At 38.1% G+C, this 20,491-nt stretch overlaps 2 protein-coding genes across 2 annotated transcripts; both read left to right on the top strand.

Moving 5' to 3' along the window:
* The first annotated feature begins 900 nt into the window (after positions 1-900).
* Positions 901-15,836, top strand: LOC149679184 (uncharacterized). The gene is made up of 6 exons (XM_089834832.1): positions 901-1,450; positions 1,523-1,627; positions 1,981-2,112; positions 2,198-3,098; positions 12,642-15,712; positions 15,821-15,836. The coding sequence occupies exons 1-5, from the start codon at positions 1,412-1,414 to the stop codon at positions 13,493-13,495; spliced, it is 2,031 nt and encodes a 676-aa protein (XP_089690958.1). The 5' UTR covers positions 901-1,411; the 3' UTR covers positions 13,496-15,712; positions 15,821-15,836.
* On the top strand, positions 13,492-20,491 carry LOC149679183 (uncharacterized). Its single transcript, XM_089834833.1, has 6 exons — positions 13,492-15,886; positions 16,203-16,284; positions 16,357-16,461; positions 16,815-16,946; positions 17,032-17,911; positions 19,366-20,491. The coding sequence occupies exons 1-6, from the start codon at positions 15,837-15,839 to the stop codon at positions 20,052-20,054; spliced, it is 1,938 nt and encodes a 645-aa protein (XP_089690959.1). The 5' UTR covers positions 13,492-15,836; the 3' UTR covers positions 20,055-20,491.

The raw sequence follows: 20,491 nt of genomic DNA, 5'->3' as shown, positions 1-20,491 counted from the left end.
ATATATATATTACCTTGCACCACTTTAACAGGTTTTACCCTTTTCTCCGATTCCAGATGTGAATCATGGTGTGATATTACTGCAAAAAATATAAATATAAATTACATACATTACCCGAGTTATGAACAAGAGGAGGCTTTGTACTAACAAGCTTTAATATATTAGTTACTGCCCTCGCTTCACAGTTTATTTTTTGAGGATTTACAAATTAAAGGTCTACTTTTGATCTTACCTTCCATACGTGTCATGAATTGCTCCTCACTCTCCGTAGCTATAAGTACTGGCTGCACTGCTGCTTTACAGAGAAAAGGTTTCAAATAATACAATCTAAAAACCCAAAGTTTACTACTTACCCTTCTTCATATCATAACATTCGGTACAAAACCTTTCGTGTAAAGTCAATAAGTGTTGAGCGAAATAAACATTCATCTTGGGAATACTATTTGGGTCCTGATGAGGAGTTTTAGCCAAAATTTTAGCACGCACTTGTGCTAAAACTACATTCCCTATGGGAACTTTTGACAATGATAACCATGATGCACCAGCGGAAGCAGCACCACACCGTGCACTATCGTTAGGCCTTTGCTTCAATTTTACTTGGCTTCCAATATTAACCGCAATCCAGTTTGACTTTTCCCTTTGCCACTGCTCACTAGCCTCTAAAAGAAACACTTTTGTTTGGTCTCTTTTCAACTGCGCTTTTCTAAGCCGCTAATTGGAATAATTTTGAATGTTGAAACAAAGGAAACAGTATCGCGCAAAACCGTTACAACAAACGTGTAAGAGAGAGAGAGACGGACTGACAAGCCGTTAGTGACCGTAGTACCAGCGTTTCAAACTTTCAGCCTTCTGTAGGCTTTCAAGGCGCGTAGTAATATCATGGCCACCTAGAACCAGGCTTCTCCCACAGAAAACTGAAAAAAAGTTGGACGTGCAGATTTAGCGCCACAAAAGTGCAGCGTCGAAATTTGAAACGAATAGGCAGACTGGCTAGCATACCCTCCGGTGGCTCCCTTTAAAGAATGTCGTGTTTTGGTCGAACGTTTAAGCTGGTAAGTGATGACTATAATGCAACTTGGATCGTATCAATAAGGCATAACGGATCCAAACCTATTGAAACTTTTATACTTTGAACAGAAATTGATCTTTCTTGCTGTTTAAAAAGTAAAAAATGCTAGCAGAATAAATAATTTATACGAAGCTAGTTGTAGTTGTATTCAGAAAATGTGCTTGAGAAAATCCCTAGTCTTGAACAAAAGTGTCACAATTTAAGCATCGCTATGTTTTTCTTAGCTTTTTATAGCGAACGGGAAACTTTCCTTGTCCGTTTTTGATTTACCTTCAGTTTGGAAAATTATTTTATTTTAGGGTAGATTTTCAATCTCACCAACTCTCGTTACAAAATTCCGAAATGAGTTTAGTAAATCTTCAAAGGTTGGCGATCAAAGAGGTATTTGCGAAATTATTGGAATATTCCCTTTTTTAGACAAACTGAGTTAAGTTATTGAAACTTTGTTTTTAGGAAATGGACTACGAAGAAGATTGTAACTATGATCACTTGAGCAAAGATGATCTAATCAAAGAAGTAAAAGCTAGAGATGATCGAGTTAGGGAACTGGAAGCCAAGGTATTTTCAAAGCATAGGGGTTTTTAAGGAGTGTGAAATTAAGCACAGAGATATGAGAAAATTTAAATGGACAGTTGTCGAATCAGGTGTGCCTTAAAATAGAACCAAACTCTATGAGTGGGTTAATTAATTAAGGTTATTGGTGAAAACACCTATCAGGATTGGCACAAAGCTAAGGGGATTGGCAACACTTCCTTCGTTTCTTTATTAACAAAGAAACCCGACGAGGGCCTTTGTTGCTGATCCCTTCTTGCGTGTCATTATCTTCCCCTTTTTCTTGCTTGCCCCTTTAAAATACGTTTAGCCAAAGAAACTCCGAAGATTGTTTTGTAATGGAATCTCTTTTTGTTTAGTGTAATGTTTTAATTTCAAAAATGGCAAAAGAGAGAGTGAAAACATCATTAACGATAAATAAGCAAATAGACGAAATTGAAAGACTCAATAGGGTCAATAAAGAGTTGGAAAATAGAATCAAAGATCTGATGGTATGCAACATTCTTCACTTTCATACTCGATTGGAAAGAGAATTACTTTAAGAATGAGAGTTATTGTTAATTGTTTAAAAAATAGGAGAAAAGTGGAATACTTCAATTTCCTAACGATGAATTAGTGAAAACTGAACCCTTTGAAAATGATTTGGGAAATAATGGCCAGGAGTTAACCCTTCCAATTGCGATGCACAGTGTCCAAGCTGTCAATGTCCAAGGCATTCTGTCTAAAGAAAATATTAGTCAAGAATCACCTGGTTCTGAGGTTGGCAATTCAAACCCTGAAACTACCTTGAAAAATACTGAAAATATGGGGTTTATAAAGCGAATTACGAATCCATGTCTCCTTAAACTGAAATACAGTGAGAGTTTGCCTCAAAGTGCGCCTTCACCTAAAATTAAGGTTGAAAACCCATTCGAAATGTCTCCTGACACAAACACGGAGAGCGATTCTCCACGAGAACCTCTTGAAAACAATTTTACCATTAACGATTCTTATCGTAAATCGCCAAGTTTCTCGACAGAGGGGGACACTGAGGATAATTCAACTCCATCGAAGAAATTTCGTGTTCCTGAATTGAATGTTGAATCCGAAAAACATTTGGATCTTTCTCTTGATGCAAATGCCGAAAGCGATCCGCTAGAAGAAGCCCGTGAAAACGATCTTGATGATAACCAATCCACGATCATCTTGACAGATGCAAAGAAAACTTACAATAAGCAAAATCAAACTATGAGACTGTGCTTGCCAAAACTGAAGCGTGTTGATCCGAAGTCATTGAGTGTGCCAGTGTGTGTTCCTCAACTTGAACGCAACCCAAATGACCTATCAGAATTGACCCCCGTCTCTATGGAAAGCGATTTGCCCGAAGTTCCAATTGCAGGTCAACATAAAAGTTCGGTGTCCAACTCGGAGACATTAGAAGATGTCGCTCCAAAGAATCCAGATGGTAAAACCTCATCGCCTCGTTCGGAAATTGCAGGTAAGTCATTTCATTCTTTAATAGTCTTGAGTACCTAGATTGAGATATCATATTTCTAAGCAACTATTTCCGCCTTCTCGGAATAAAGTTTAGTCGCGTATTTCTTTTGACTGCTCGTAATATAAAACGAATGTATTATTTCACCCTCCGAAAAACGCGAATGATGGAGACACGGCCTCCCTGCTTTTGGACGTAATTCCGCTTTAAACTTAGATGAAAACTAATCTTGGGTCGAAAGCCCCTAAGCGATGTTTATATTCAATCGTTGTGGTTGCGCACTTTAGTGTAGTTATACTGCTTATATTATTGGAGCGTACGCTGATTCACGTGATCAAAGCCTTTACTTTTCTTCGACATTGCTTGTTCGTACAACTTGGCATTCTGTTCTTTTCAAGTGCGTCTCCACAATTCTACGTATTTAATGCCTTTTTTTGCAAACTTTATGTGATGAGTACATCGTTAATTCTACCGTAAAATGTTTTTCTTCATCCAGGCTTAATTAATTCAGTATCAAACTTCGTAAGGATGAAATTTATAACGTCCCATTAAAACGCGAACCAGTAAAACCCCTCAAATGAGATTAGTGTTCCCTTGGAAGCACGCAAGAAATTAATTTGATGAAAATCAATGCATTTACAAATTACACTAAGAAACTTCACATTTCTAGCCGCCATTTTTACCTCTCCGAGTGACGTATGTCACGGAGAGGTTCTAATTTCGACGTGTCTGTCTGTGTGTCTGTCTGTCTGTCTGTGTGTGTGTCAGTCTGTTGTTATTGACTTACACCCCAGGGGACCGCGTTCGCAGTTTTCAAATCGGAGCAAACGTTTTCCCAAATTCCGGACCGCATTTACAGTTCCCGGAAATTTGGAAAATTGTATTCCACTTACAATGGCTATTATCCATTGCCTATCTAACACCACTATCCTCAGGCCATTTGTCCATCTCATATGGACACCAGTCTTTACACACTGGCTTCTACACACCACCATTTTCTGGTCTTTATCCATCCCACTTGGACACCAGTCTGTACACACTGGCTTCTACACACCACCATCTTCTGGTCTTTGTCCATCCCACATGGACACCAGTCTGTACACACTGGTTTCTACACACCACCATCATCTGGTCATTGTTTTTGTCCATCCCACATGGACACCAGTCTGCACACCTGGCTTCTTCTCCATCATAATCCTTAAGATTAAGACATACGCGGCGATCGGCCAGGGTTACGAGAAACGTCCGGCCTCCCTAAGGTGGGGCTTCCACCAAAGGTTCACGCAATTGCGCTGTTCTTATCCATAGCTGCGATTCGAAATCCTTATATACTACCTATTTGAGTAAGGCAAAGCAACCGGCGTATGCTTCATTTCAAACGCCAATATTAGTCGAGTCTCTCAAGAATGTTTAATTGTTCTTTTTTAAAACGATGTAACGTTCAATAAGGCGAATAACTAACGAAGAAAATATTAAATATTAATTATATTTATTTTAATATTTAAGATAATCTTGTTTCTCAATTCAAAATTAATACGGAAAGAGTTAAAAAGCAGTCTATGTTTTTGTCTGTGTGTGTCCGTCCGTTGTTACACTAGTGCGCTGCGTTAGAAGTTCGTTTTATTTTGATGTGTAAAGAAATCCTACAGAACCATAATATTTCTTTTATCCTTAATATAAAATGAATATGTGGAAATATTTTTCGTAATTATGATGCATTTAGTACTTTTGTAGCTTTAAAGCTCTGTTACATTTTGATATTCCAAAGATCTTTTTTAATATTATTATTTGAAATGGCTGTTTATATTTTACTTAAGCTATACTACATCTGTATATAGAATAATCCTTGGTTTAGTAATTTCATGAAGAAAGCAAAGATCTAGACTCCGGCGGGTATATCTAGTGTTACCCGCAATAGGCTTAGTGAAATAAAGAGTAAATAATTGAGGCCTGAGGTGAAGTAAACTTTGGGTTTTGATTTTCGTGTCTGAAATGAAGAGACATCAACGGTTCAGAGTGAGCCGAAAGTTAAATACACTCTCAAATAATCAGGTTAAGATTTTATAATAGAAGAAAAGATTATGGTGGCAATTAGATTAGTAGGGCTAAGCTACAGAGTTTTTTTGTTCTCTTTATGGTGCGCATTGACTATCAGTGCGTCTAGCTACAATTTAGCTTTCTTATTATTTAACGTTAACGCTCATGTTGGCAAACTAAGAATATTGTTGAAGTGAGACGAAACGATAGTGTTTACACTGCTAACCAGTTGTGAATGTAGCTATCAGAATATAGGGTAAACAGCTGAAGCGTAGACTTCATTTCCTGTTCTTTTTGCCATTGACTGATTTCCATGTGTCCAAGATTTATCCTTATTGGATGTAAAATGTCGTCTGCTTTACTGTATATTCGCTATGCTTGGAATACTGCTTCAATATTTCGTAAATTTTTACTTCAAAAAAGAGAAAAAATTCCATATCTAGGAAAATAACTTTGTAGTAGTAGACCGCTTGTCTCGGAGAGGTAATATTTTGGTTTTCCCAACTTGTTCAAGATGTCCACAGATTAAACCAATTTCCTTAAAGTCCCTGCAACATTTATGCGGGGACGGTTAGGCCGCCCTTACGAAAATAATGGGTCTTCATTTAGGAGCAGTTTAGACCAATTGCTTTTTTCACGTTGTTAAGAGGTTTAAGACCTCTTCTAGACATCTAGAATACTTCAATTTGAGGTCTTTTAGAAGTATTCTAGACGTCTAGAAGAGGTCTTAAACCTCTTAATAATTTGCACCTGCGCGAAACCATTTTTAGTCTGATTTTAAGATGGTCTACAGACCTCTGTATAGAATAGCCCTATACAACGTCTGTTATGGTTAGAAGATGTCCCTGAGAGGTCTGATTGGAAGATGCTCTGTAGAAGTCTGAATATTAGATGCTCTGTAGAAGTCTGAATATTAGATGCTCTGTAGAAGTCTGAATAGAAGATGTCCCTGAGAGGTCTGATTGGAAGATGCTCTGTAGAAGTCTGAATATTAGATGCTCTGTAGAAGTCTGAATATTAGATGCTCTGTAGAAGTCTGAATATTAGATGCTCTGTAGAAGTCTGAATAGAAGATGTCCCTGAGAGGTCTGATTGGAAGATGCTCTGTAGAAGTCTGAATATTAGATGCTCTGTAGAAGTCTGAATAGAAGATGCTCTGTAGAAGTCTGAATAGAAGATGCTCTGTAGAAGTCTGAATAGAAGATGCTCTGTAGAAGTCTGAATATTAGATGCTCTGTAGAAGTCTGAATATTAGATGCTCTGTAGAAGTCTGAATAGAAGATGTCCCTGAGAGGTCTGATTGGAAGATGCTCTGTAGAAGTCTGAATAGAAGATGTCCCTGAGAGGTCTGATTGGAAGATGCTCTGTAGAAGTCTGAATAGAAGATGTCCCTGAGAGGTCTGATTGGAAGATGCTCTGTAGAAGTCTGAATATTAGATGCTCTGTAGAAGTCTGAATAGAAGATGCTCAGCAGAAGTCTGAATAAAAGATGCTCTGTAGAAGTCTGAATGGAAGATGTTCTCGAGAAGTCTGAATGGAAGATATTCTCGAGAAGCCTGAATGGAAGATGTTCTCGAGAAGCCTGATTGGAAGATGTTCTCGAGAAGTCTGAATAGAAGATGTTCTCGAGAAGTCTGAATGGAAGATGTTCTCAAGAAGTCTGAATGGAAGATGTTCTCGAAAAGTCTGAATGGAAGATGCTCTGTAGAAGTCTGAATAGAAGATGTTCTCGAGAAGTCTGAATGGAAGATGTTCTCGAGAAGTCTGAATGGAAGATGTTCTCGAGAAGTCTGAATGGAAGATGTTCTCGAGAAGTCTGAATGGAAGATGTTCTCGAGAAGTCTGAATGGAAGATGTTCTCGAGAAGTCTGAATGGAAGATGTTCTCGAGAAGTCTGAATGGAAGATGCTCTGTAGAAGTCTGAATGGAAGATGCTCTGTAGAAGTCTGAATAGAAGATGTTCTCGAGAAGTCTGAATAGAAGATGTTCTCGAGAAGTTTGAATAGAAGATGTTCTCGAGAAGTCTGAATAGAAGATGTTCTCGAGAAGTCTGAATGGAAGATGTTCTCGAGAAGTCTGAATGGAAGATATTCTCGAGAAGTCTGAATGGAAGATGTTCCCGAGAAGTCTGAATGGAAGATGTTCTCGAGAAGTCTGAATGGAAGATGTTCTCGAGAAGTCTGAATGGAAGATGTTCTCGAGAAGTCTGAATGGAAGATGTTCTCGAGAAGTCTGAATGGAAGATGTTCTCGAGAAGTCTGAATGGAAGATGTTCTCGAGAAGTCTGAATGGAAGATGTTCTGTAGAAGTCTGAATGGAAGATGTTCTGTAGAAGTCTGAATGGAAGATGTTCTGTAGAAGTCTGAATACAAGATGCTCTGTAGAAGTCTGAATGGAAAATGTTCTCGAGAAGTCTGAATGGAAGATGTTTTCGAGAAGTCTGAATGGAAGATGTTCTGTAGAAGTCTGAATGGAAGATGTTCTGTAGAAGTCTGAATAGAAGATGTTCTCGAGTAGTCTGAATGGAAGATGTTCTCGAGAAGTCTGAATGGAAGATGTTCTCGAGAAGTCTGAATGGAAGATGTTCTCGAGAAGTCTGAATGGAAGATGTTCTCGAGAAGTCTGAATGGAAGATGTTCTCGAGAAGTCTGAATGGAAGATGTTCTCGAGAAGTCTGAATGGAAGATGTTCTCGAGAAGTCTGAATGGAAGATGTTCTCGAGAAGTCTGAATGGAAGATGTTCTCGAGAAGTCTGAATGGAAGATGTTCTCGAGAAGTCTGAATGGAAGATGTTCTGTAGAAGTCTGAATGGAAGATGTTCTGTAGAAGTCTGAATGGAAGATGTTCTGTAGAAGTCTGAATAGAAGATGCTCTGTAGAAGTCTGAATGGAAAATGTTCTCGAGAAGTCTGAATGGAAGATGTTTTCGAGAAGTCTGAATGGAAGATGTTCTGTAGAAGTCTGAATGGAAGATGTTCTCGAGAAGTCTGAATAGAAGATGTTGTCCAGAAGTCTGAATAGAAGATGTTGTCGAGAAGTCTGAATGGAAGATGTTCTCGAGAAGTCTGAATGGAAGATTTTCTCGAGAAGTCTGAATGGAAGATGTTCTCGAGAAGTCTGAATGGAAGATATTCTCGAGAAGCCTGATTGGAAGATGTTCTCGAGAAGCCTGATTTTAAAATGTTCTCGAGAAGCCTGATTGGAAGATGTTCTCGAGAAGCCTGATTGGAAGATGTTCTCGAGAAGCCTGATTGGAAGATGTTCTCGAGAAGCCTGATTGGAAGATGTTCTCGAGAAGCCTGATTGGAAGATGTTCTCGAGAAGTCTGAATGGAAGATGTTCTCGAGAAGTCTGAATGGAAGATGTTCTCGAGAAGTCCTAATGGAAGATGTTCTCGAGAAGTCTGAATGGAAGATTTTCTCGAGAAGTCTGAATGGAAGATTTTCTCGAGAAGTCTGAATGGAAGATTTTCTCGAGAAGTCTGAATGGAAGATTTTCTCGAGAAGTCTGAATGGAAGATTTTCTCGAGAAGTCTGAATGGAAGATGTTCTCGAGAAGTCTGAATGGAAGATGTTCTCGAGAAGTCTGAATGGAAGATGTTCTCGAGAAGTCTGAATGGAAGATGTTCTCGAGAAGTCTGAATGGAAGATGTTCTCGAGAAGTCTGAATGGAAGATATTCTCGAGAAGCCTGATTGGAAGATGTTCTCGAGAAGCCTGATTGGAAGATGTTCTCGAGAAGCCTGATTGGAAGATGTTCTCGAGAAGCCTGATTGGAAGATGTTCTCGAGAAGCCTGATTGGAAGATGTTCTCGAGAAGCCTGATTGGAAGATGTTCTCGAGAAGCCTGATTGGAAGATGTTCTCGAGAAGCCTGATTGGAAGATGTTCTCGAGAAGCCTGATTGGAAGATGTTCTCGAGAAGCCTGATTGGAAGATGTTCTCGAGAAGCCTGATTGGAAGATGTTCTCGAGAAGCCTGATTGGAAGATGTTCTCGAGAAGCCTGATTGGAAGATGTTCTCGAGAAGTCTGAATGGAAGATGTTCTCGAGAAGTCTGAATGGAAGATGTTCTCGAGAAGTCTGAATGGAAGATGTTCTCGAGAAGCCTGAATGGAAGATGTTCTCGAGAAGTCTGAATGGAAGATGTTCTCGAGAAGTCTGAATGGAAGATGCTCTCGAGAAGTCTGAATGGAAGATGCTCTCGAGAAGTCTGATTAGAGGATAAATTCAAGTCGTCCGATGTTTAAGAGAAATTCGGGCTGAGTGACGGAATAAACGTATATAATATTTTTTCAATCATCACAATTAGTTTAAGCATTTTAGGTATTTTTATTTAAATGATAATGTCTTCGTGCACATTTCCTTCAATGTCACTCCCACTTTGTTGCTCAACGGCCACAGACTTGCCTTTCCCAATAGATTCTTCATTTGAATCATCTGCTCTGCTGCATGGCTACAGTAATCGGAATTATTTCACTATCATTTAAAACTTAGAACACCATAGAAGAATAAATCTTTTTCGTTGTTTATAGTCTCAATTAAGTTGGCCATTTCAGATATTTCAGGCGTCGTTGGTAAAATCTATAAATATTTACATGCCACAAATAGAATATTAAGTATACTTTTCCCTGCTTACTATTAAAACAGCGTAAAATATTTACTTGGTACAATTTAGTCAAACGATGCAGGTTTAGTATGAAAATTAATCCGATGATACCTGACAGATCTTTTAAATACGGGAATATGGAAGCGCGAAAAAACCGTTATGTACATAACCGGCAGGCTCTCACCCGACTGTGGCTCGATGCTCGAACGTTCATTTCCCGCGTTTTTATTACACTTCCACGCATGCGTCAGGCTGTTTCTAGGCTAGAAACCTCTTATTTTTTAGACCTTCTCATGCTTTCATGTTTTTTCCTTTGACCCTCTACAGTCTGCATGTTCATTTCCCGCCTTTTTCTTACACAACCTGGCTGTTTCTAGGCTAAAAACCTCTTATTTTTGGAACTTAAGCAAAAAGTCTCAAGCTTTAATTTCTAGACCTATAGTCTGCCCTTTTAAAGGTACTTATTTTAGACCTTTTAAACTGTTCGAACGGAAAACTTATACGAGTTTAACGCTGCTAAGAATGAAAAGACATAACTGTTTCATTACATACCAAAATAGCGACGGTGGCTTAGATTAAGGATAAATTATTTCTTTCTTAAACACGAACCCCCCCCCCTTCAACCGAACCCCAGAATATTTTGCTATTGTTAAGAAACTGACAGTTGATGATTGCTTTACAACGGAGACCTAGCCTTCTTAAATCGATATCCCATAAAAATGGTTGTTTACACTAGAAATGATGGCACAGAAATAATTTCTGTCAATAATATTAATTCGCATCAGACTTCTGTTTGGGTTGGGGATGATATTTTTCTAAATGACATTGTTAACGTGTTGGAATATGACAAGATCATGAATAAACATAGACGTCTGAAAATGTAGATCATGATTTTCTGCGTCTATAACGACTTGCAGCTTACGACGTTATCCTTAACCCTGAGCATAAGCGTCTATAAGACTGCTTAAACATCTTAATATTAGAACGGACTGAAAAACGTACCTCTTGGAAAGAGGTAGAATTAAAACCTCTAAGTTGGTCTACAAGGGCAACAGATTTTAGGTGTCTTCTTTAACCCTGAACATAGGCGTCTTTAAGACGTCTTAAATATCTTAATGTTAGACCGGACTGAAGAACATCTTGGAAAGAGGAAGAATGAAGACCTCTAAGTTGGTCTATAAGGGCAACCGATTTTAGATGTCATCTTTAACACTGAACATAGGCGTCTTTAAAACGTCTAAACATCTTAATGTTAGACCGGACTGAAGAACATCTTGGAAAGAGGAAGAATTAAGACCTCTTAGATGGTCTATAAGGGCAACCGATTTTAGATGTCATCTTTAACACTGAACATAGGCGTCTTTAAAACGTCTAAACATCTAAATGTTAGACTGGACTAAAGAACCTCTTGGAAAAAGGAAAAAGTAGGACCTTTATGTTGGTCTGTAATTTAGGGAATCCAGAATTGCTTTGGCTAAGACCGTGCAAAGACGTATCATAAGCCTAAAATGGATCTTAAGTTAGACCATCTTAAAACTAAAGCTAAATATTGGTCTTATAATAGCCTAAAATAAACCTTCGATCATCCCTATTTTTAACTTAGACTAATCAAGAACAAAATAAGACTTCTTTTAGTGTTTAAAGTGCAAAAATAGACCATGTTTAGACCGATTTATTTTCGTAAGGGCGGGCATTGAGTATCAATTAGGTACGACTTTTACTTAACAACACCAGGGTGCCTATTCTGTAAGCTTCGAAAGAGAGTTGTCGATCGACATCTCTCTCGGTCTCGAAAATCACAAAAATTTATCTCGCTTTGAGTTAAATAATCTGGCTAGGGAAATTATTCGGTGAGTTTTACGAAGACTACGTTCTATCAGAAGTAGAAGAAGATGTAGTTGCACTCAGGGTGCCTTTTGCTAGGTAGAGAAACAAAGTGAAAACTAGATGTGACAACAGAGAGTGGGTGCCAGAACGAAAGAAAATGGTAGCTTGTCTGCACGCAGCATCAGCTAGAATTTGATTCTCCGAACACCCGTTGAATTTGAAAATACGTCCTTTCGAGCCAAAGTTTCTCTTGCAATTCAATTTATGTTCATCCCCTTTTTACCTCTCCGTTTGACGATGTCGTCACGGAGGGGTATTACACTGGACGTGTCTGTCACCGCGCTCACGCGCTTGCGGGTTTTCTTATTATTTATTGTGAATCAATAGCCTTATTTACCCAGGATTCGAAACGGAACCTGGATAAGTCAGGGATATGGAAAATAGGAGCAAAAGTCGGGGATAAGTCAGGGATTTAAAAAAATTCCTATATATGTCAGGGATTTCGTTTGGTATATCAAACCATGCTTCGACCAATGCTAAATATGTGACAGGTGTGATGAAGTGGGCTCTGGTAAACACCTTAAAATGGTCAGGGATATTGCCAAAAATTTGGTCAGGGATAACCTGGAAAAGTCAAGGATTTTGAATGTAAAAATTTCGTACGAACCCTGATACCCTAAATTTCCAAAAATTGTTAGAGGCATACGCTTGAATTGAAACTTCAACAATAGCTATGTTTAAAATGATTTTAGGAATAACGTTTCTTAGAATGATTAAACTAATATCAAAAATATATAATATTTCATACAATATGTATGAAATATTATATATTTTTGCTAATATTAAGCTAAATTACTGACGATAAAAATAATCAATATAAATTATATTTAATTAAGAACAACGTCTCGACTTGTAGAGGTCTCTTTTGGTTTCCCAACTTGTTGTTTATAAGGTCGTTTACTCATACGTAAAAAAAACAATGAGTTTTCGTAGTGCGCTTGAATGTTACTGTATTTTTGATACTATATTGTAAATGACGTATGTGCCGTTTTTATATTTCATTAATAAATTTCTGTAGGGAAATTCAGGAAGAAACGTGCAACTCGGATCAAATATTCTGCTGAATATAAAAAGGGTCCACAACGTCACACAAAGAAGTTTAACGAAGAAAAACCCTTCAAATGTGATCGGTGTGACTTTTCAAGCACGCAGAAGGGTAATTTGATCGCGCATCAACGTATTCACAGTGGTGAAAAACCCTTCAAATGTGATCAGTGTGACTATGCAAGCACGCAGAAGGGTAATTTGATCGCGCATCAACGTATTCACAGTGGTGAAAAACCCTTCAAATGTGATCAGTGTGACTATGCAAGCACGCAGAAGGTTCAATTGATCGCACATCACCGCATTCACAGAGGTGAAAAACCCTTCGTATGTGATCAGTGTGACTATGCAAGTACGTGGAAGAATGCTTTGATCAATCATCAACGTATTCACAGTGGTGAAAAACCCTTCAAATGTGATCAGTGTGACTATGCAAGCACGCAGAAGGTTCAATTGATCGCACATCAACGTATTCACAGAGTTGAAAAACCCTTCGTATGTGATCAGTGTGACTATGCAAGTACGTGGAAGAATGCTTTGATCAATCATCAACGCTTTCACAGTGGTGAAAAACCCTTCAAATGTGATCAGTGTGACTATGTAAGCACGCAGAAGGGTAATTTGATCGCGCATCAACGTATTCACAGTGGTGAAAAACCCTTCGTATGTGATCAGTGTGACTATGCAAGTACGTGGAAGAATGCTTTGATCAATCATCAACGCATTCACAGTGGTGAAAAACCCTTCAAATGTGATCAGTGTGACTATGCAAGCACGCAGAAGGGTAATTTGATAGCACATAAACGTAGAAGTCACAAGAACGAATAGATGAGCTTGAAGGCTGCTAGACAATGTAAAATTTCTTTTTGATCTTAAAATGAACATTTTAAATTTGTTGTACAAAAACCATCTTTCATCCTCTATTGTAATGAATTTGCCGAAACTGTTTACGTAAGAATCCATTAAATTTCTCCTTTCTGAATTGTATTATCGGAAACGGTGCGCATTGCCATTGTCAAGGACAGGACTCTTGGTTCACTAACAGCCGTTTTCAGAATTAATTTTAAATAAAATGACGATACTAAAATAAAAAATAGAGACGCCTCTTCATTTTGTTTTGGGTGCTTCTCTCCAGGCTAGAAAATTTCCAAACGTGCAATCAAGAGCAAATAAATATTTGTAACTTGCCTTCTCCTATCTTTTGGTTGCAATTAATTCCAAGAATATCTGTTAAACATTTTGAGTGAAATATTAAACGACCGTTTGACCAAGGTATGTACTTTTTATTTAATGTTCATCACATTTATATCCATAACGTTTATTCACCGGCACACTGCGGCCGGGAACGTTATGCTATTAAGAGGTACTGTCAGGGACGTTTCTGTGTCTGGCTTTCTGTGCTTGGTTACAATAGAGCGCGTTCACAGGTTTTACATGGATGTAAACGCGTTCCCCATTTCTGAAATGCGTACGCTTTTTCCCGTAATCGGGGGAAATTATTATTATTTCGCTATGTTAACTATTTTACTCGAGTACCGATCCACTCTTTAAGTGGCCACTATTCCTTTATCTGCCTAGTCTCCCGTCCATTCCACATAAACCGAATCTGTCGCAATGGCTTCTAACTCCACCACCTTCTGTTATCTGTCTATTCCGTATAAAAAAATCTTTCAGATTACGTTCTACTTCATTAACATCGTTAGGGGTACGACATGTAACGAGTAACGTAAAGCCTCCAAATGGCGGGGCATTCACCAAATGTTCACGCTATTGATTTGGGTTAATTTAAAATTATCGTTCAGTAATAGACCCCCATTATCCGTGAAATAGGAAACATTTGAGGCTGTACGAACACCATGTAAAGTTTACTTTTACAGATATATTTAGTTTGCTTTTGAAAATTGTTATAGATACTTTTTGCGGTCCAAGTCTGGTAGAATCTCCCATATTTTCTCGACATGATACTTGTAGAACCACAGTTCACTCCAGTCCACACTCCACAGCAGTCTTCAGCACACTTCCTCTGGTTCAAAACCAGTTTACTAATAGCTTGGACTAGTTTTAAAATTCAAAGTGAGGGTTACTGGTCCTCGGGACCAGTTTATTAATTAAGAACAAAGGTGGGGGACTGGGGGCCAGTCCGGAGACCAGTTTATTATTTCGGACACTAGGGGGGTCACTGGTCCCAAGCAGCCTGGGAAATAAGGCGGTGGGCGGTGGCATATGGCGAATGACCAGTTTAAAAATTGCCTGGACCAGTTTTAAAATTAAAGCGGAGGGGGGTCAGTGATCCACTTGACCTCTAATAAAATTCAAGGGTAACCAGAGTCCAGACGTTAGCTCAACTATTTTAATTATCCACTAAGTGGATTCCACTTCTTCATTTTAGCAGACGACGCGTCCTGGTCAATGGTCAGGGACCAGTTTATTTAATCCAGACCAGGGGGTGGCAGGCCCAATGTCCAGTTTTAAAAAATCCTTATTTCAAATTCCCACCCTGTACTCCCAAGCAGTCTGGGAAATAGCACACTTCCTCTGGTCCAAAACCTGTTTATTAATTGCTTGGACTAGCCTTTTAATTCAAAAAGTGGGGCTTACTGGTCCCGAGGACCAGTTTATTAATTGCATATCTATAAGAGAACAAAGCCTGGAACCAGTCCGGAGACCAGTTTATTATTTCTGACCCTAGGGGGGGTCACTGGTCCCAAGGACTAGTTTAAAAAATATCCTTATTTCCCAGACTGCTCCTAAGGACAAGTTTAAAAAATATCCTTATTTCCCAGACTGATTGGTTAGGAAAAAGCTGTCTGCTAGACGTTCTCTTTTTTTGGCGTTTGTACTTTGTTGTGAATTCCTTTGTTACGGTAACGGCTCCTCCTTTAAAGGCTTTAATGTATTTTTATTGATTATTAAAAAGAGTATCTATATACAAGAAAAGCTCTTAATAAAAGTTGAAGCTTTTTCTCTTTTTTAACCCCAAAAACAGAACAGTCAACAGTGTGAGTAACTGTGAAACCAAAACAATGTTAATATAAGCCTTGCCTGGTAAGAATGTATATTAAACTGAGGGGAAACGCCCTTTTTAACACTAAATCTTTGTTTATGGCCATACTTTTTATTATTATTAAAATGTTACGTATTTTATCATAACAGGAAAACTGTACAAAGTATGATGGAATTTGTTAAAGAATGTCGTGTTTTGGTCGAACGTTTAAGCTGGTAAGTGATGACTATAATGCAACTTGGATCGTGTCAATAAGGCATAACGGATCCAAACCTATTGAAACTTTTATACTTTGAACAGAAATTGATCTTTCTTGCTGTTTAAAAAGTAAAAAATGCTAGCAGAATAAATAATTTATACGAAGCTAGTTGTAGTTGTATTCAGAAAATGTGCTTGAGAAAATCCCTAGTCTTAAACAAAAGTGTCACAATTTAAGCATCGATATGTTTTTCTTAGCTTTTTATAGCGAACGGGAAACTTTCCTTGTCCGTTTTTGATTTACCTTCAGTTTGGAAAATTATTTTATTTTAGGGTAGATTTTCAATCTCACCAACTCTCGTTACAAAATTCCGAAATGAGTTTAGTAAATCTTCAAAGGTTGGCGATCAAAGAGGTATTTGCGAAATTATTGGAATATTCCCTTTTTTAGACAAACTGAGTTAAGTTATTGAAACTTTGTTTTTAGGAAATGGACTACGAAGAAGATTGTAACTATGATCACTTGAGCAAAGATGATCTAATCAAAGAAGTAAAAGCTAGAGATGATCGAGTTAGGGAACTGGAAGCCAAGGTATTTTCAAAGCATAGGGGTTTTTAAGGAGTGTGAAATTAAGCACAGAGATATGAGAAAATTTAAATGGACAGTTGTCGAATCAGGTGTGCCTTAAAATAGAACCAAACTCTATGAGTGGGTTAATTAATTAAGGTTATTGGTGAAAACACCTATCAGGATTGGCACAAAGCTAAGGGGATTGGCAACACTTCCTTCGTTTCTTTATTAACAAAGAAACCCGACGAGGGCCTTTGTTGCTGATCCCTTCTTGCGTGTCATTATCTTCCCCTTTTTCTTGCTTGCCCCTTTAAAATACGTTTAGCCAAAGAAACTCCGAAGATTGTTTTGTAATGGAATCTCTTTTTGTTTAGTGTAATGTTTTAATTTCAAAAATGGCAAAAGAGAGAGTGAAAACATCATTAACGATAAATAAGCAAATAGACGAAATTGAAAGACTCAATAGGGTCATTAAAGAGTTGGAATGGAGAATCAAAGATCTGATGGTATGCAACATTCTTCACTTTCATACTCGATTGGAAAGAGAATTACTTTAAGAATGAGAGTTATTGTTAATTGTTTAAAAAATAGGAGAAAAGTGGAATACTTCAATTAGCTAATGATGAATACGTGAAAACTGAACCCGTTGAAGATGATTTGGGAAATAATGGCCAGGAGTTAACCCTTCCAGTTGTGATGCACAGTGTCCAAGCTGTCAATGTCCAAGGCATTCTGTCTAAAGAAAATATTAGTCAAGAATCACCTGTTTCTGAGGTTGACAATGCAAACACCGAAACTACCTTGAGAAAAACTGAAAATATGGGGTTTATAACGCGAAATACGAATCCGTGTGTCCCTAAACCGAACTACAGTGACAGTTTGCCTCAAAGTGCGCCTTCACCAAAAATTAAGGTTGAAAACCCATTCGAAATGACTCCTGACACGAACACGGAGAGCGATTCTCCACGAGAACCTTTTGAAAACAATGTTACCATTAACGATTCTTATCGTAAATCGCCAAGTGTCTCGACAGAGGGGGACACTGAGGATAATTCAACTCCATCGAAGAAATTTCGTGTTCCTGAATTGAATGTTGAATCCGAAAAACATTTAGATCTTTCTCTTGATGCAAATGTCGAAGGCGATTCATTAGAAGGAGCCCCAGAAAACGAACTTGATGAAAATCAATCCGAAATCGCCGTGACAGATGCAAAGAAAAGTGATGGACGAAATCAAAGTGTGGAACTGTTTGTCGATCCGAGTTCATTGAGTGTTCCAGTGTTTGTTCCTGAAGTAGAACGCAACCCAATTGAACTATCAGAATTGACCCCCGTCTCTATGGAAAGCGATTTACCCGAAGTTCCAATTGCAGTTCATCATGATAGTTCGGTGTCCAGCTCGGAGACATTAGAAGATGTCGCTCCAAAGAATCCAGGGGGTAAAACCTTATCGCCTCGTTCGGAAATTGCACGTAAGTCATTTCATTCTTTAATAGTCTTGAGTGCCTAGATTGAGAAGTCATATTTCTAAGCAACTATTTCCGCATTCTCGATATAAAGTCTAGTCGCGTATTTCATTTAACTGCTCGTAATGCAATCCGAATGTAGTTTTTTTTCCCTCCGAAAAACGCGAATGATGGAGACACGGCCTCCCTGCTTTTGGACGTAATTCCGCTTTAAACTTAGATGAAAACTAGTTCTTGGGTCGAAAGCCCCCTAAGCGATGCTTATTTTCAATCGTTGTGGTTGTAAATACTTAATAACAGTGGCATGACGCCATATTGTTGCGCACTTTAGCGTAGTTATACTGCTTATATTATTGAAGCGTACGCTGATTCACGTGATCAAAGCCTTTACTTTTCTTCGACATTGCTTGTTCGTACAACTTGGAATTCTGTTCTTTTCAAGTGCGTCTACACAATTCTACGTATTTAATGCCTTTTATGCAAACTTTGTGTGATGAGTACATCGTTAATTCTACCGTGAAAGGTTTTTCTTCATCCAGGCTAAATTAAATCAGTATCAAACTAAGTAAGGATGAAATTTGTAACGTCCCATTAAAACGCGAACCAGAAATACCCCTCAAATGATATTAGTGTGCCTTTGGAATCACGCAAGAAATTAATTTAATGAAAATCAATGCATTTACGAATTATTGCCGCCATTTTTCTCGATGTCCGCGGATTCTGTATATTGTCTGAGGACCGTTTCAGTGATAAAATTTTTATCTAAATATATTTTCGGAAGTTGTTTATTTGTTTATGTTTATTTTTTCCGAATTTTACCGAGCTACCTGGTTCATATCGGTAACACTATTGGGAAATTTTAAAACTGATTTGATTGAGTTCTTCTATGGACTGGTACTGCGGCGAACCCCTGGCCTGTTAGAACATCCTATTCTGGACCCGAAACATTTTACCTTTATAATTAACCACTATTTATGCATCGTTACAACTTTTTAAGCGAGTTATCGCAGTGATAACTTTCGTCTAAAGGGTTTATGCCGACCTCTATGAGAGCGCGATATCTAAATAGGTGATTAGTCATAGGTGTCATCAAACCTTGATCAAAAAGTGGCGGATGTTTCGCGAATTCCCCTCGTGCTAATAAAAAACAAGGTGGTCAAGTTAAAATTTCACGGTCTTTAGTTATAAAGCAAGCGATAACTTATCGACCAGTTTAACCCTTTCGATAAGTTACCACTCTCTCTGGTTTCGAGCCAAGGTTTCTCCTTAATCTTCATCCCCTTTTTGTTGATATGCTCGTTTACTCATCAGCACTGTTTCTTTTCTTTAACACTGAGTTTTCGTAGAGGCCTCAGCATTACCTATTTTAAGGAAGTTCACTTGAATGTTACTGTATTTTCGATACTAGGCTAAATTATCAATTTAGTCGTTTTTATATTTCTTTTATATATATTCTATAGCTAAATTCAAGAAGAAACTTCGGTTAAAGTGTTCTACTGAATATAAAAGGGATCTGCAACGTCACGTTAGAAAGGGTAACGAAGAAAAACACAAATGTGATCAGTGTGACTATGCACACAAGTATAAGAGAAATTTGATCAGACATCAACTCGTTCACAGTAGTGAAAAACCCTTCAGATGTAATCAGTGTGACTTTGCAAGCACGCGGAAGGCTAATTTGATCGTGCATCAACGCATTCATAGCGACGAAAAACCCTTCAAATGTACTCGTTGTGACTATAAATGTACACAGAAGATTAGTTTGATCGCACATCAACGCAATCACAGTGGTGAAAAACCCTTCAAATGTGATCAGTGTGACTTTGCAAGTGCGTGGAAGACTGATGTGATCAGACATCAACGAATTCATAGCGGCGAAAAACCCTTCAAATGTACTCGTTGTGACTATAAATGTACACAGAAGAATAATTTGATCAAACATCAACGCATTCACAGACGTGAAAAACCCTTCGTATGTGATCAGTGTGACTTTTCAAGCACGCAGAAGGGTAATTTGATCGCGCATCAACGTATTCACAGTGGTGAAAAACCCTTCAAATGTGATCAGTGTGACTATGCAAGCACGCGGAAGAATCATTTTATCAGACATCAATTTATTCACAGTGGTGAAAAACCCCACAGAATTTAATTAGTGCGAATATGCTAGTAATCGTATGAGTATTTTGATGATACAATGGTGAAAAACGCCTCAAGTGTGATCGGTGGGACTATATATATGCAGACAGAAGGGTAATTTGATAGTACATAATCTTAGAAGTCACATGAATGAATAGATGGATTTACATTTTAAATGTGTAGGACAATAACCATATTTCACCTTTTTGTGTAATGAATGGGCCGATACTGTGTATGTAACAATCCATTAAATTTCTCCTTTATAAATTGTATTAACGGAAGCGCCGGAAGACTCTTGGTGCACTAGGCCTATACCCAGTTGTAACACCACCATTTTCAGAACTAATTTTATATTAAATGTAATAAAATTCACAAAGACGATGCTAAAATAAGTCATAATAAATTTTGGATACGTTTTTCGAATTGTTCCAAACTTGTTTCCAAACGTTT

The sequence above is a fragment of the Phalangium opilio genome, unplaced genomic scaffold (assembly GCF_054372755.1).
Source record: "Phalangium opilio isolate 3A_F unplaced genomic scaffold, DU_Popi_V2 ptg000041l_1, whole genome shotgun sequence".
Classification (NCBI taxonomy): domain Eukaryota; kingdom Metazoa; phylum Arthropoda; class Arachnida; order Opiliones; family Phalangiidae; genus Phalangium; species Phalangium opilio.
The sequence above is the reverse complement of the archived record's forward strand: the minus strand, read 5'-3'. Positions and strand labels throughout refer to the sequence as shown.